At 41.3% G+C, this 17,177-nt stretch overlaps 1 protein-coding gene across 4 annotated transcripts in view; it reads right to left on the reverse strand.

Moving 5' to 3' along the window:
* NOXA1 (NADPH oxidase activator 1) overlaps positions 1-17,177 on the reverse strand; it is a 119,700-nt gene that overhangs the window by 23,972 nt on the left and 78,551 nt on the right. For 2 of the 4 annotated variants that reach the window (XR_014962949.1, XM_085610748.1), the window contains exons 12-14: positions 5,300-5,524; positions 2,498-2,676; positions 919-1,024 (exon numbers count right to left, since the gene is read on the reverse strand). Coding sequence is in view for 2 of the 4 variants with exons in the window: in XM_085610748.1 (XP_085466874.1) it covers positions 919-1,024; positions 2,498-2,676; positions 5,300-5,524 (510 nt within the window). In the remaining 2 variants the exon portion in view is untranslated. Of the gene's footprint in view, positions 1-918; positions 1,025-2,497; positions 2,677-5,281; positions 5,525-17,177 lie in introns of all 4 variants that reach the window. The other 2 variants (XR_014962948.1, XM_085610731.1) reach the window with 1 other exon arrangement.

A 17,177-nucleotide genomic window follows, 5' to 3' on the forward strand; every position in this document is an offset into this window, starting at 1 on the left:
GTTCCAAATTGAAGAAAGTCAGTCTGACGAAATCAGGCGACAAAACTTTATTTTGGAGGAATGTCAAGATGATGACATACCATTTGTACAGAAATGTTTTCACGGAAAAGTTAAATTTTCAGTCAAAAAAGCTTCCACATAGTCTTTCTTTTATCTCTACCATGGCCCGGTACATTAGAAAAAAACGAAGATGCTTTTAAAAAAAGGAAAAAGATTCAAGGGGATACGAAGAAGAGTACACTTCTAAAAAGATACAAAGAACTATCCTGAAAAAACAAATATTTCTGCAAGAATGGCTTTCACCAGGTTTGTTTCGTCAACATGATCAAGTCATTCTTCAAAAGAATTGTCAAGAAAGGTTGGACGAAAACATTTTATTAGAATCATCCTCTTTAGATTTTGTTTTCGTCAGGAACACATACAACCGGCTAGTCCATCTAAGGACTTGGTTGTATCGGCTCCTGTTTGGTAGAGTCACAACCACTCACTGAAGTTTGCTTCTCTCACACACATTGTCCATGCCCCTAACAGGGCTGTCAGTTCTACTACATTCTCTCAGACACATCTTACAGTACAGGCGATCCGCTGACACACATATTCCTGTATATCTCATTTGCCAGTATGATGGTTCAGCGAGCTACACACTGGCTGCATCCTTCTGAAGAGATTTGCAGGTCAGGCTAACATCACATCAGTAACAACTCTTTCTTTCACCCTTCTAAATTTGATGCAGTTACATTTGGTAATAGTGACACCTCTTATTTATAGTGCATGCGAATAGTAAAATTGTGGCATTAAACCCTACATAAAACAGGTTATTAATATCACCCAATGCATCTAGTGGATTGAAGCAATGAAGGTCTATAGGCTAGAGAGTGTTGTAAACAACAATTACCATGTAGGAAATAATGCTCTTACCTTACACCAGAGGGATGCTGTCCCATCTACTGCCTGTTCCCACAACTTCTCAAGGTCTTCATTTCCTGACACGGGAGTTAACTCTTGGCTGTCTGGATCCCTGTAACTGTACCAGCCCAATATGATTACATGTTTCCTGAATTCACTTCTACAAATCGTAGTAGGCTCTCAATAGATTCAAAGCATGTGTTATACAGACTTTGACATATACATATGTAGTGATATGTACGTAATCTAAAACTGGTCAGCGGTGATTCTGCATACCGATAGTGGGGACCCCTAGCAGTATGGGCTGGACTGCTACTACTAGAAAAAGACAAAGACTGATTTGCTTAAGACTGGTGTCTGTGTAGAGTTGCAGAGTATGTAGACAGACAGAGGATTTATTTCGGCAGTAACACACAGCCACAAAAGCACATTAACAACATAAAAGACATTATTAAAAACATCTCATGAGCATCTCAATAAAACAAGTCTAAAAACAACAGATAAAATAATTCATTAAAAACACAATCTAAGTCCCCCTCAAGCAAAATAGGGGAATCCTGCCATGGGGCTCAATGCCCTACAATCATCAAATAAACAGATCAAACTGTCAGAATCAGACTGTCAAAACAAGGCAGAGCGTGTAAAAAATGATGGACCGGAATGTGGCCCGATTCATTCCGAGTGGTGGAGATTAATTCAAGCATCCCTTCCATTACTTTGTTCCTACTTGTTGTGAAGGAGGTTTGTCTTAAATGCCATTGAGATCAAAGTGACATAGTTACTACCTGTACTGTTGGTCATTCTGCAAGGTTGACTGTAAAGACCCATTCATATAATAAGAAAAGGAAACTGCAAGTCACAGCATCCAAAATGGTGTTGGATAGACAGTCAGGACTGGCTGAATGTGACCCCCATGACATTGGGAGGTGTCAGCTATGAAACTGCATTACTGTATCGAGCAGAAGGTTAACTTCGGTTTGTAAACTAATCTAATTGAATCATATTTTCCTGGCTTCATTGGTGGGTATGGTCCTGGGAGAAAACAATGCAATGTTTTCCGTTGAATTAACACAAGTAGTGGTCTTTAAAAGCTGTCTAAGACAGGAACGGCATCCTAGGGAAAAACAGTAGAACTGTCCACCTAGATGGGGATGCAGACAGTCACATTCCTTTTACTTGGCCAAAATGAGCTTTTATGTCCATGCTTGCTGACTTGTGCCTTGATCAAGTTGAAGACAGCTGTAATCTAAAGGATCTAAGTGGGGCATATTTATGAACAAATCACACGAATAACATTAAATTAAATGTGATTGATTGAGGTGTCAGTGGCTCCTTAGTTCCAATTAAGGACTCATCATGGAGGTCACCAGGTAGCAAGATGGGTAGACTACTAAAGAAATGACATTTGTTAGTCTGCTAAGCACTAACTACTAGACCGGGGAACCAAGAGAGAAACAAGGAAGTGATCGATAAGGAGAGATGACAAGAGAGAGTAATGAGAGACTGCAGACAAGATGAAGAAACATGAAGTGGTGAGCAAATCAACAGTGAAAGTAGAAATGAGGGAGGGCAAGATGTAGTGTGGACTGACCTGAGCTCCATGGTCGTGTTCTCTGCCGGGCTTCTTAACTTCTCTTTCAGCAGAAATTGCAAGTCTGGTAGGGTTGTGTTTGGCCTCACTCGGAGGGTAACTCTGCAGCTGCAGTGCACATTCAAAACTATTGTACTTAGTGCATCTGATGAAGCTCCTTCATGCAAGAAATCTGCTTCCTGTCAGGCAAAAACACATGAAAACAGCATTAGTCAACACAATAGGAATCTTCCGCACCACAACTCACGTCTCATGTAGTACTCCCCTACAATATAATGTTGGTCCATATGAAGCACAGTGCCGGGGCATTATGCTCCCATTGTCCTTCCCTTGTGACGGCCGTGCCTGCCTTCTCCTCTGTAAACAAGACTACATTTCTTTATTCCTCATGTCCTCTTCTCCTCAAAAACAGAAGCCCTCTTTCTCTCTGTACACTTTGCTTGTCAATACACCGATTCTCTTATCCATGGTACAGCTGCTCTGCAATCAGCTATGCCTCAATAATCTGCCTTCCACTCTTGATACATTTACTTTATCAGCTACATTACATCCGCTGTTCTTTCCCCAGTAGACCCACCAACGCTTCCCCATTGCACCTACCCAGCCCACCTTCTCAACATGCCACATCTTCTGCACCTCAAAACCTGTTCTTTCCCAAACACACAGGAAACACTCCTGTCTCCAATACCTCTATCAATCTACCCTATCTTACTCTATTGTCGTTATTGTTAAGAGTATTTGTAGAGCGCATGGCTACCCAAAGGCGTCCCAGCTCTAGCAGAGATACCGGACAGATCACAACAGCTTAGTAGCTGGGGTTTTCAAAAAATACAAGTTTTCCAAAGTTTATGGAAGGAGAGGAGGTTAGGTTCTGAATGTAGATAGGGGGGGGGGGGAGAGCAGCTCTATGCACCTACACCCTCCATCTTGATACAACAGGTCCCTACTTAACAGGAAATCTACTCCCAATGTGCCTGCCCTCTCGCTAATGATCCAATGGCACTATCATCCTCGATATACCTGTCTTTCCTCCTCTATACATGACCCTCTCCTTTGCACTATACCAGCCCTCGCTGCCTCAACACATCTACAATCTAGGACTACACATGCATGTCCTCCGACCATGCGCCCCCCTTCTCCACCAAAATATTTGTGTCCTTCACCGAATACACCTGCTCATTCCTTCCCACAACACCAGTTACCCAATAAACACGTTCCAATATTAAAAACATCAACCCACTCCCCCCACCAAAATGTGCAGTCTTTCTTCCTGATGCACATGTACTTACAAGCACTCTCTGCACAGACACAGCTTTCCATAAAGTACACACCGTTGCCATTGCATCTGCTTTCTCCGGCTCATCATACCTAAAGATAACTACTATTTCCTCCTCAAATAACCTGCTCTCTCCTTCCCAAACCTACCTATGTGTTTTCTGTGATACAAGTGTCATCTATTTCACCCACTTTCTGCTTACTACCAGATAAACCCGGCACCTTCTTCTCGGCATCCAACACACCCTTCAAATGTTACACACATACTAAAACGGTGGTCGCAAAAAGTGGGCGCAATCTCACTGCCGAGTTTTTGCAATCACTAAATTGTTTCTCGGCTCCATCTATGTATTAATAGGTTTTATTGATAAAATAATGATTCAGAGGGGGGATCCGAACTACCTGCCTAATGAATATTCATTAGGCAGAACGAAGATTGTGATTCACTCCGACTGGCTGGAAAGACAAGGATGGTGGCCTGCAAGGGACAATAGACCACTAAGTCTTCATAAACTGGAAAAAAAATTCTAGTAGCCCGAATTCCTAAAAGGAAACCGTGATGCTTTCAAAACAATGTTTTCAGTTTTGAAAAATGTAATTGAGTGTTGGTATTGGTCCCCAGGACCACTGCCTACTTACCCTGAAGCTACTACCTCAATTCACCAAAGGAAAGGAAATCCAAAGGGGCTCGTCCCTTGGACCTTTGCCTACTTACCCTGAAGCTACTACCTCAATTCACCAAAGGAAAGTAATTCCAAAGGGGCTCGTCCCTTGGACCACTGCCTACTTACCCTGAAGCTACTACTACCTCAGTTCAAGGCGGGAAAGGAGATCCAAGAGGACCAGTTTCGTTTTTCAATCCCAACCTAGGAGGTGGGTAACTTTTCAATGGTTTGCGACCAGAATTTGGTGTTGCAAACAAATGATTCATAGGTTTCTGATTCAGTATTTTGAAGAGATACTCAAAATATGCCACTCCCAAATACTGAATCAGTAACCATATTTTTAAAAGTTTCCTGAATCGTAAAATTAGTTAATTTTAAAAAGCGTTTAATGGGTCGAAATTCCTCTGATTTACCGAATCAGAGAGTATGCGATTTGTAACCAGCATAGTATATATCGTCCTTCCACAATGCACCTGTTTTTTCTGTGATAAAATACTGTGCTAGCTGCACAAATGACTTGCCTCCGATAAAGCAATACAATAAACTCCGATTCACTGGTCTTCCGTATTTACCACATTTTCTCTCAGTACTCGATTCACTTACCCACACTTATTTATGAATGTTCCTTCTTCCTAATACAGCTGTTCTCTCCTCCCATAAATGGGAATGTGGTTGATTGTGACAAGCAAGATAACACAACCTAGTTGTGAATGAGGACATAGAGATGAGGAGGTTCCAATCATTGTAATATTTTACTGATGATCATATCCCCTCCCGCCTCGAGAATCTACCATCTTTGTCGTGGTCTTTTGGAGGTAGTCCCATTGCACACAGACATTCTCACCATCTCAGGATGACCAACCTTGCTGTTGGCACTCGGAAACGCAACACGTTTGTCCTCCTTGAGAACTTCTCGGCTGGAGGGTGTCTCTTCTTGAGTGGAGCTCTGAAGTGCAAGGGATGTCTCCATGCTCGGCTCTCTGCTGGAGAGGTCTGTTTCTTGGCGGGGAGCGGAGTGCTGAAGAACAAGGCATGTCTCCATCTTTGGCTCTCTGCTGTACGCTGCTGCTTCTCTGTGTCCCAGGTCCTACATAAAAACAGGTTTACAGCCAGACATAATTTTAATTCAAAATTCCCAACCAAGCCATAGTAAAAATAAATATCTAAAATACACTTAAACTCATGTAAAGGCAGGCTTGACATTGGGGTTCACTCCAAAACACCAAGTCCTGGCGGACAGGGGTTGTTGCGCAGGGACTAGGGTCTTGGGTTTCGTCATTCCTCTTTCTAACTGCCTTGTCCCTCAGACCTCTGTTGAACCTCTGGCTTCTGGTGAAAATCTGCATTCTACGGCTTCACTTTTGCAAGACTTTACTGTTTTTAAATGTTTACTGCCCAGTGATAGAAACTGGATGTGAAACGTCACCTGGATGCTCAACTTTCTGCTAGTCCCCACCCTGGGAAAGTGAGAACAATGACAAGTAAAAATGCAAAACCAGTGAGACTATGAAAGAAAATTTAAATGTTGCCAAAAGCATACACATGGTGCAGTAACATATGGATGGGGCAACAGGTAAGTGAGCACCATGGTAAAGGGTAACTTTCCCACCTACTTCTGCAAGAACTAATCTGGGGAAGAAATGAGAAGTGGTTGGGGCAAAAGGAGCTGGCAAAATGCAGGGATACACTACAGGAAAGGTGCTTCGAAATACAAAGTGGAACTGAGCTAGAGAAAGGATTGATGGGTGTAGCCCTATTTCCCCAACTTAAAATTCAAAAGAAGATAAGAAAGTGGGAGAAACTTGAAGCGCAGGAAGTAGCAACTTTATAAAATATATATATATATTACACCACTCATGATATCGCTGATGACATCTCAAATGACATCACTGATGACATCATCCAGTGAATGTGTCTTTCTGAAAAATAAATATTTTTTATATATGTATATCTAAAGGTTAATGGAAGAATAAATGGGTAAATAAGTGTCTAAATGGGTTTTTTTTGTAAAATTAATTGTATAACTGACTTATTGACAGTATTTTAGTGAATACAGTGATGTAATATGTGACGTCATCAGCAGTGGATTGCGGTCGCGCAAGTTATAGTTAGCAGGACTAACTATAAAGGGGGAATTTCAATGGTTTTTTACGAGTGAAATGTCCAGCTAACTATAACATGTGTGAAACCTATGTTTTTTCAGTGAATTTGCAAGGTTTTTTAAATGCCAATTCCTAACTATAACGTGTGTGAAACCTATGGTTTTTTAAGTGAATTTGCAAGGTTTTTTAAATGCTAATTTCTAAGTATAACGTGTGTGAAACCTATGTTTTTTTTTTTAGAGAATTTGTAAGGTTTTTTAAATGCTAATTTATGTATGTATGATTATATTTATTTTACAATAAACTACCTATGTATATAGTTATAGATTGACTGTATCCTGTAATATGGAATGGCTAAGCTCTTTTTTTTTTAATTTGGATAGTTAATATCTTCTATAAACTTATAGAACAGTTTAAAATGTTTTTTTGGTTTTTTTAAGGGTTTTTCACGGTGCGTGCACCGTGTGCGCACCGTGCGCGCACCCCGCGATTTTTTTAAATTTTTTTTTTTTTTTTTAAATTCACCCTTCGGGGTCCTTCAGGGACCCCCTGACAAAGGCTAGGGGGTCAGGAACTCTCTACCCTGCCCCCTTTTCACGTTCTCGACCTTTCTTTTTCACTGTCACACACAAAATGCCATCCGACACTTCCTGATTTCGACCGATTGGAATGTTGACTGACATCTAACCACCAATCAGAATTACGCTCGCGGACATTTGGTGCGCGCACGGTGCGCGCATATAGATATTTGTGTACTTTTAACTGCAATTTTCTCAGGAACTACTGAACAGATTGACACCATATATGCAAAAGGCACATGCCTGACCTCAGGACTACCTCTTTGCCAAATTTCAAGTAATTCTGTTCAGCCGTTCGGGCTGTACCTTCGACTAAAGGTCCTATGGGAAAATGCATGGGGAAAATGTGTTTTGGGACCCCCCTTTCTTCTCAGCCCCCGCTTGACGAATCACCCCGAGACTTTCAGGGTAGGAGCTGAGCGGAGCACCCCATTAGTTTTGAAAATTTCACGAAGATAAGTCAACCGGCGCCAAAGTAATTCAAAATACAATTTTCTGATTTCCTATGGGAACTCGGTCCTAACTAGAACTATCTACTGGCAACCACCAGTAGAATATATATATATATATATATATATATATATATATATATATATATATATATATTCAAAACAATATATATACATAGGTATTTTTTGTTATTTTCAAATGTCTCTCTATTTTTAAAGCATTACGCAGACCAAAATAGGCAATATATTTGCAGCTCTACGTGTTTCCAGAAACGTGATGTATGTCCATAAGGTACAAAACAAAGATACCGGTTGTTCTTCAAAGAATTCTTCTACGTCTATGAAAATGTGATTGACCAATGGGTGGACACCTAGCATTTGAAAACATTGGCAGACATTTGCTTTCTCGTGTGATCAAGGGCACAGGGTGCTCGAAACGCGTCGCAGAGGGAGTTAATAAACTACATCAACTGCCTTACCTGTTTGGGTCCGTCTCTCTCTGTTCGCCGAAAGGAAGTACGAGGAGTTTTGGAATATATATGTGTATAGCTCACACTGTTTTATTATTACTTTTAGGTGCTTATAATAAAAGACATCGCAGAAATGAAATGAAAATGGGTATTTTTAAAGCTCATGGCTACTCACATAGAGTAGAGAAGAACTTTTTTTAACAAGCAGGTTTTTAGTTTTTTTCTCAATGAGAGCAGGAAGGGAGCATAGAGTATGGAGTGGGCATTGAGTGTGGAGTGGGGAAGTTTGTTGGCAGCCTTTTGATTCCTCTCCACCTGACCCAGAGGTGAAATGGCAGTCTAATGCGACAGAGCTTGACTATGTGCCAGTGAACGTCTCTGAGAGGGAAGCGCTGACTTCTGTTGGCCCTCAAAACACTAAGAGACCAGGGCGCGCCAGAAAGTGATGCAGTTGCATTGGAATTTAGAAGTGGAGCGCACAGCAGGTCCGACAACATTCAGATGCACTTGAGCAGGTGGCGGCAACAAACAAGATTGGAAGCTCAGCAGAAGGTTTTACTAAATACGTCAGTAAACTGAGCAATGCAGTAAAGTCTAATAACCCATGCAGTGCAATGCAATGCAGGTTTTGCAATATCTCTTTCTGTATTAATGTGGCAGTCTACTGCAAGTCTCTCTTTTGATTCAGCGGCTCCTCAATTTACATTCCTTAGCGTAGAGAGAAATCATCCTAAAATCATAGCCGGAAATAAATCTTACAAATCTCAGAATAAAAGCTTAGTATCTACTTTCATCAATCAGGGAAAACCACGACCCACCACTAAATCTTTTAATGGCTATGAAAAAACTCAATGCCATGACATGTTTGAGCCAATGCACAAATACAAGCACAGACCTAATGTACCTGAGGAAGGACAGGAGTAAAAAGACCCACGGGATAAGGGAGTTCGAAACCAGGGTTGGCTTTTCTTGTTGGAAGATATGTCTCAAAAACAGGACTGTTTATAGGGGGGGTCTGTACCAAAAGTCAAACCTCAAGAAACATATCTCACTGATTTAGAAAACAGATGCAGAAGAAGAAATGCCTGAAGTTTGAAGACTCAGAAAAGGACAGCAATTCTCATAAACATTGTTACCTACAATCACTGCTTTTGGTTCACAAAAGAGTTTGAAATTAGGAGGGCACACAGAGTTAAGTTTAAAAACAATGTGCATCTCAGGGCAATGGACTTCTGTCCTCTTGACATCTTCACATGAAATGAAGATTCCATAATGGGCTAAATTGAATTCACACTACAAACGATAAGGCCACAAAATATTTTTTGCTCAAGACTTCAGACGGCGCACATTACAGAGACATTTCAAGGTGTAAGAGTAAACAAGCACAACATTAATATAAATTTCATTTTTGTAGGTCCATTGACACGGAGAATTACCCATCATCGAGCATTACATACTTTAAGATGCTTGGGCTCTGAGATCCATCTAGACAATTATTGTCAAAGTGAAATGTATGGATGACTAAAAGGGAAGAGATCCTGATGAGATACTACTGCTGGAGATTTACTCATGCAAAGGAAGAGTTGGTGGAAAAGCTATGGTGACGGATAGACAATTTCAAACCGAACCTAATACTTGTTATTAAGATGGTTGGCACAAAAGGATTACACAGCAATGCAAGTTCTTCTCTATTCCATAGGAGTATACATAGTTTCGAAATCTGTAGTGTTTAAACTTAAGAGATAGAAACCTGACATATAATGAGAACTCCACATTAAACATTGCTTGAACATGCAGAGTGGCCATCACAGTGGTCATGACATGGTGAGCGAGAAAGATATTGTAATGAAATGTGTTTCTTTAACTACTGCTGCTGGGTTCAATCGTTAATATTTCATTGGGTGAGGGAGTAGTTGAGGGCTTATCTCATTCCGTGTCTAGTGTTCCAGAAGTCTAACATAGTATAGGCTATTATAACTTCCACATAATCCTTTTCGCCAATATTTCGTTTTCATTTTTCCCCTTTTCCTCACTTCTGGCTTCACAATACATAATGAGAATGAGTCAACTCACTTCCAGAGAAATCACGAGGGTTTCGACATTGTCCTGGATGAGTTGGCATGTGTGGATCTAAGCATTTTCAAAGTCCAAGGTGATTAGAGTCATATGGTTGCTGCACAGTTCCAATGGGTAAACTAAATATTCTGTCTGAGTACTAAAAGGTATCAATCATCCTTTTAAATGCAGAAAAATGGGGGCAGATGGATTACAATAAAAAATAAACTCGAATTAAACTCAAGGGAGGTGATGCAGATCACATGGGAGCAGCAGGACAAAATTGTTTTCAGAAGCGGTTGACAAAAATAATTGGGTGATAATTCTGGTTGTAAAGAAAGTCAATCTTAAAATCAGAGATTCTGCAATGATAAGGAAGTCAGGTAGGTGTGGGTCACACTCATTGATGGCATTAAGATGGTTATCTCTGACACATTTGGACCTAGAGTGGATTCCCCTGACCTCTGGACAAATATTCAAAATAAACTTCTTCCATTCCAAACCTTGTAACTTAATAGTGGAATAGTGGGTGGTGATTTCAGGTTAGTTCTAGATGATATCCAGTGAATGCAAAAGAAGCCCCCCATCCTTCTAGCTAAAACATTTAATCAATTTGTGTAACAATTTAAACATGGAAGTTACAACAGCCCATGGATTTAGAGTTTACTTTATTTTCCATCCCACACCCATCATATTTTCTTTGATGCAGCATTTACTCGTAACCCTAAACATGTTACAATAAATGGATGAATCCAAGACAGAAGTTATGTGCATATCTGATCACATATGACTGTTTGGGAATCAATCTTTCGACCAGTGTAGTAGGAGACAAATTGTGGAGATTGAATGTTGAGATTCTGCATAATCCAGTACATCTAGAGGCCTTATGTGAGTCTGTTAGTCTCTATATTCAAGAAAATGAAGACTCCATCACCGATGTAAGTAAAATGAGGGATGCGACGAAAGCCACCATAAGAGAGGTTTTCATTGGGATTTTTGTGTCTTTGACCCATGAGATTATAACAGCCTACAAATCAAGATCTTACTTTTTTTTTACAATCCCACAACTAATATATTGATGGTCGGATTATAAACTGTGAAAACCAGGACATGCAATCAGTCACTTTTGACAAGGAGTATTGGGGGTTCCTTATATCGATCCTTCTCAAATCATTGATGTGAAAAACCTTTGTGGACACGATTATGACATAGTATCAGTAATCGAGGGGGGTGATAAGACCAAACTGGACCCATTTCAGATGCCAAACCTACAGCAAGGGGCTAAGCAAGGGTGTCTCATGTCACCACTTTTATTTGCCATAGCAATATAATCTTTGCTGTGTACTCCAAGGAAATAAATAGAGTCTGAAGGCATTATGACTGGGTCAGGGTGTTATACATTTGCACACAATACTGATGACGCTTTTCTGTTAAGGTCTGATGTTGAATCCTCTGTCCCACAGTACTGCAATGTATACAATAATATACATCTGTTTCCATTTACGTGCTAAATAAATCTAAATCAGAATGCATGTTATTGAATCATTCATGCACTAAGACAATGGTGGTGTGATAGGAACTGAATGGAACACACAACCTTTAAAATACCTTGGTTAAAAAGTGTTACAGTAACTTGAAGGAGACAATAACATTGAATAAATAAGATGCTACAAAAAAATGCTGAAGTTACAGTAACAAATGGTAACCCAAATATATAAGTTGTTATAGTAGAATAGAAGAAGTGAAAATTATTTTAACTTGTATAATAAATTATAGGCTTTCCATTGTCCCAATTTCTTTCACATCATCATCATTTTAGAAAGAAGTGGATCATATTATCGCAACATTCCCGTGGCATAAAAAAATAAAAAAATAAAAATAAAAAAAGAGTATAATTCACAATTTTAAATTGAGGGTGTACAACGATTAGGATGATGTTTTCCAGACAGATGTCAAGCGTTATCAAAAAGCCTTTCTCTTGGCAAAGACTGTGTGATGGTTCCAGGTTCAATTGATTCTAAAGTTCAGCAATCACAGTCTGATTCCTTCTTATCATTGTTGATTCCAGGAAATTCAATGATTGATTCCAATTCATTATTCAGGTTGCAGCCTTACTTCTCAAATCTGTAGCTAATAAACCTAAAATTAGAGCAAATGATTCTTTTTACTTCCCTATCTTGAAGAATAAACTTATTATGGTTAATGATAAACCGTTTTATTTGGAACAATGGGTTAAAAACAGGTCTAATCTTTGAACCTGATGGAAAAATGGTATCCTAACTTTTTATCAGATACAAGTTTGATATGGCTTACTCAACACGAAGCTGTATTAATTTCCAAAATTAAGAGTATCTCTTTATAAACAAAATCTTATACAAGATACCCCAGATGTTATTGCCCTTTTCTGAAAGTTATTATCTATGGATCATTTGACTTCCTGACTTTACAAATTATTAAATGGCTGTATGCCATCATTGATCAGTGCTGAAGAGGGTAAATGGTCCAGTTACATAGAATCCTAAAGAAGATTTGCAGAACCAGAATGCAGAGAAATCCATATGTCATTTTTAGTAACAATGCATCAGCCTTCTTTATACAACCCAGATATAAACTATTCTGGCCTCCCACGCACGTAACAAAAACTAGTCAAAGTGGATCTTAAGTAATTATGGTTCTGTTGGTATTATCAAGAAAAGGAACGCACACATAATAGGAGAATGAAAAATAATCAGCTTAAATTGGTTAATTGTACCATTGGGACGGAAATGTCCTCTTCATGGTAATGGACATGCACCCCTGCCCTGAGTGCCTAACTGTACTGATGTCTGGATCCCTAATGCCGATTTTTGTTTTTTGTTGTCATAGGCAAACACGGATCAGGCATGTGCGCCATGACAAAGGCCTGTCCCACGGACTGCGGTCTGGTTTGCCTACAGGCTCACTCACTTTTTAAAGGTTCTGCTGCTTTGTTTTTAATTCACCCTTGGCCTCCAACAGGATAGTGTGAAGTGCTGCGAAAAGTGGACTACCCGGGCGGGGTGTAAGTGTACCTGGGGAGGGTGACATGCAGACATACTGCAGGACTGAGCAGTGTGTACATAGTGCATGCACGTGCCGGAGGTACATGTGCCTAGGAGTGGTCCAGTATCTGAAGCATGTAGTGCTATGCAGTGTCTGGGGGATAAATGCATGTACTGGTTGTATGTATACTTGTGAGTGGTACAATACATGAAGGGCACAGTGTGTGCATGCTAAATGCATATGTGGATGAATATGCGCCTGTGAGTGGAGGATACATTACTGTCCAATGCAGGGGCGTAGCTTGGGCAATATGATTGGGGGGGTGCGCTTCAGATTTCCTAACAATCATGCTGGTAAATCTTGTTAAAACAAATTATATGTGAAGCAGGACACGAGAGGGGGGGACAGTGGAAAGAGAGAGGAGTGCGGATTGTTAGGGGTACTTAAGACGCAATATATTTCAAACTAATCAACATTTTTTAAGGGTTTCAAAACATAGAGAAATGAAGGGTAGCAGTCTGTGTTGATTCTTCATCACACAAGGAGAACCAGATTAAATAAGAGGCCTCCCTTTACACTTTGACAGAAATTCATTTGCAGCGCTTTGGCTCGAATAAGGATATCTACAGACTCCTATATATCATTTTCAATTCAAGGCTGACAGTTTCAATTTGCCCTAAGAATTAATTCCACTACAGGACAGGAGCCAGCCACCCCAGTCTATTGCATGAACAATTCAGTAGTCTTCAAATCGGATGAGTGTCCAGGTTTCCAGTCCTGATGAAGACCCACTGATTGAGTCTTTGATTGGCCTTCATCCCCCCACACCTTGCCGGGTCGAAACGTCAACAATTTCCACAGCCTGGCTTGTCAATTGGTTCCACAAAGGGGCAATTATGAATAATACAATTACCTCTGCCTAGATGTGACCATACTTATAATAATAAAACCTTTATAAAGCGCAACTGCTACCACAAACAGAGGTGTCCCGGCGCTGATGCAGTCAAGCAAGAGAGATAGGAAGTAGGGGGGTCTAGCATTGGCTGAATAGCCAGGTCTTTAGCGCTTTCCTGAGCTCCAATTCAGTTTGGATTAGGCGAAGTCTATCCGGAAAGGAGTTCCATAATCTGGTCATCACCACCGTAAAAGATCTACCTCCAATGCATGACTTTGCAAATCGAGGTACGCACAGCAGATTCTGGGAGTTCGATCTTAAAAAGGGGTTTTGTTGATTAGGGCGAAAAAAATGTCCTTATGTAGCTGGGACAGATGCCTCTCAGAGCCCTGAAAGCTACCATCAGGGCCTTGAATTCTATCCGTTTTGCTACCGGCAGCCAGTGAAGCCGTTTGATGTGCGGAGAGATGTGTTGTCTGAAACGTACTCTTCTGATCGATCTCGCAGCATGTTATACCATCTGCAATTTCTTAATCAGGTACGCAAGCAGCCCCAGTTAGAGAGTATTCGCATAGTCCAACCTTGATGTCACAGTTGCATGGAAAACGGATATGCTGCAACTCTCTGGTAATAAGTGTAGAATGTTTCTCAGACTTCTCATTATGCCGAAGCATGAGGATGCAATAAAAGGTACTTGGGTTGAGAAAGTCAGGTCGGATTCCCATTTCACACCCAGGTTTTGCGCAGTAGTTGAGGGGCGTGGGGTGGAGGGGGAGACTCATTTCCTCCGGCCACCACAGTCCAGCCGCCGGTTGGGGTGCCTTGCCAAAAAACAAGACCTCAGTTTTCTCTGCATTACGCTTTAATTTATTGTTATTCATCCAGCTGAATATGTCCCTCAGACATCCCCCAAATCTGGAGAATGAGTTAGCGGATTGGTCCTTGAAGGAGAATATCATCTGGGTGTCGTCCGCATAAGAAATAGTTTTTATTTCCCATTTCGCAATGAGCGAGAAGAGTGGAGCCAGATAAACGTTGAAGAGTAAAGGGCTCTAGGCCGATCCCTGTGGTACCCCACACCGTAGAGGTTTGGCTTCTGACTTAAAAGGGTGAAGAGTGAACCTTTGTGTGCGGTCACTAAGATAGGACTTTATCCAGACAAGCGCTGTCCCCTCCACTCCCGTACATTTAAGCCTGGCCAGTAGGATTGGGTGGTCCACAGTATCAAAGGTGGCGGACATGTCCAGTAGCACTAGCATGTCTGAGGCTCCACTGTTCACCGCCATTCTTATAGACTCTGCCACCTCCAGCAGAGCGGTCTCTGTGCTAAAGCCTGCTCGAAATCCGAACTGCGATTCATGTAAAATGCTGCGTCTGTCAATAATATTGGTAAGTTGTCGTTGAACCAAGTTTTCCAGCCTCTTAGCAGGTGCTGGGAGACAAGAGATCGGGCGGTGGTTGTTAAGTTTGCCCGGATCAGCTTTGGGCTTCTTCAAGGAGGTAGAAGCATGGCATGTTTCCACGACTCTGGGAAGATGCCAGTGGTAAGTGAGCTGTTCCATAAGTGGTTCAGGGTGGGATTAATAATGTGGGTGAGTGCTCCCCACAGTTTAGAGGGGCAAGGATCTTCTGGGGACCCCAATTTGCATTTTAGAATCTCTGCCAAGGATTCCTGTAGTGAGATGGAGGTAAATTCTGAAAAGGAAACCTCCCCATCGTGGGTTTCTGCAGCTTCAGATTCAGTAGTTTCCATTCTAGTCATGAAGGCATCATAGGCGTTACGGATTTTTTCCTCAAAGAAGTCCAACAGTTTTGCACAAAGTGACAGTGGTATCTTACTTTCAAGTGCTACTGCCTTAATAAAGGAGCCAACTATCCTGAAAATTTATTTGCAGGAGTTTTCCACTGTGTTGATTCGAATCACAGAGTAGTCTCTTCTAGCAACCCTCATAGCTTTATGAAGTTCTTTTAGAGCTTCCTTGTAAGTCATTTTACGCCAGAGGCGTTCTTTTTGTTTACATTTACTTTTTTTCACTCTGAGTTCCTCCGTGAACCAGGGGGCTGACAGATTTTCTGGGGGATCTGCCTAGCCTGACTGGGGCTAGGTTGTTCAAGGCGGCAGAGATCCACCTAGTCAAGGCGTTTGCATCAATGTTGGGGTCACTTGTGAGTTGGGTTGGCTTTCCAACAGTACTGGGCCGAAGGATTCCGGTGTCAGTTTCTTCCAGTTCCTTTTTTCCACCTAGTTGTGGTATTTCTCTACTACATGAAAATGGGACAAAGAAATGGTCTCTCCATACCATTTGTTGCAGGGGCTCAACGACCAAGGAAGGGATGTTAGAGAACACCAGATCTAAGATATTGCCAGCACGGTGGGCATGGGATCTTACATGCTGAGTGAGATTTTCTACCTCGAGTGACATCATCAGCTGAGATGCATGAGTACAGGTGGGGTCCAAACTATGTAAATTAAAGTCTCCTAGGACCATGTTTTTTGTGTATTGTTGTGACTTCTGCGCAATGAAATTACAAAGATCTATAGTAAGGCTGAGAGGGCAGCTAGGGGGTTTGTACATCAATGGTCTAGCAAGAGAGGATGTGGGTCCAGTCTTTATACAAAAATGTAATCCTTTAATCAAGCCCCAATTCTGTAGTTCTGTAGAAGAGATCTCACAAGAGTCCATCACTATGATGGCTACCCCAACCCCTCTTATTTCCCGATCTGTTTGCGCAACATACTTTGAAACCTGGCGGGATAGCTAGAGCTAGAGCCGGTCTAGAATCCTCTTTTAGCCAGGTTTCGGCCAGGAACATCATATCCCAGTCATTATTCAATAGAGATATCCATATATCTTCTGCATGTTTGAGCAGAGACCTGCAGTTAATAAAGGCTGGCTCTTATTCTGTCTCCTGGGTTCATTAACACAGAGTTTAGTGGGGTATCTCAGGTGTTTCCACGTATTCCCTCTGTGTGCCCTGTGACAAAAATTTTTTTTTTGCAGGAGTATGGCATTTGCTAGGTCGATAGCATGACCATCTGGGCACGCCATCTTCCTTAGATTCAAAAGGGAGTCACGTGTCCTCGAGATGGTATTACCGTTAATGCGGGGGGCAGCATGGCTACGCTGGCCGCGGGCTGGACACAGACGGGTGCAGATAGGCTTGCCTTT

Source organism: Triturus cristatus, chromosome 1_2 (genome assembly GCF_964204655.1).
Source record: "Triturus cristatus chromosome 1_2, aTriCri1.1, whole genome shotgun sequence".
Taxonomy (NCBI): Eukaryota; Metazoa; Chordata; class Amphibia; order Caudata; family Salamandridae; genus Triturus; species Triturus cristatus.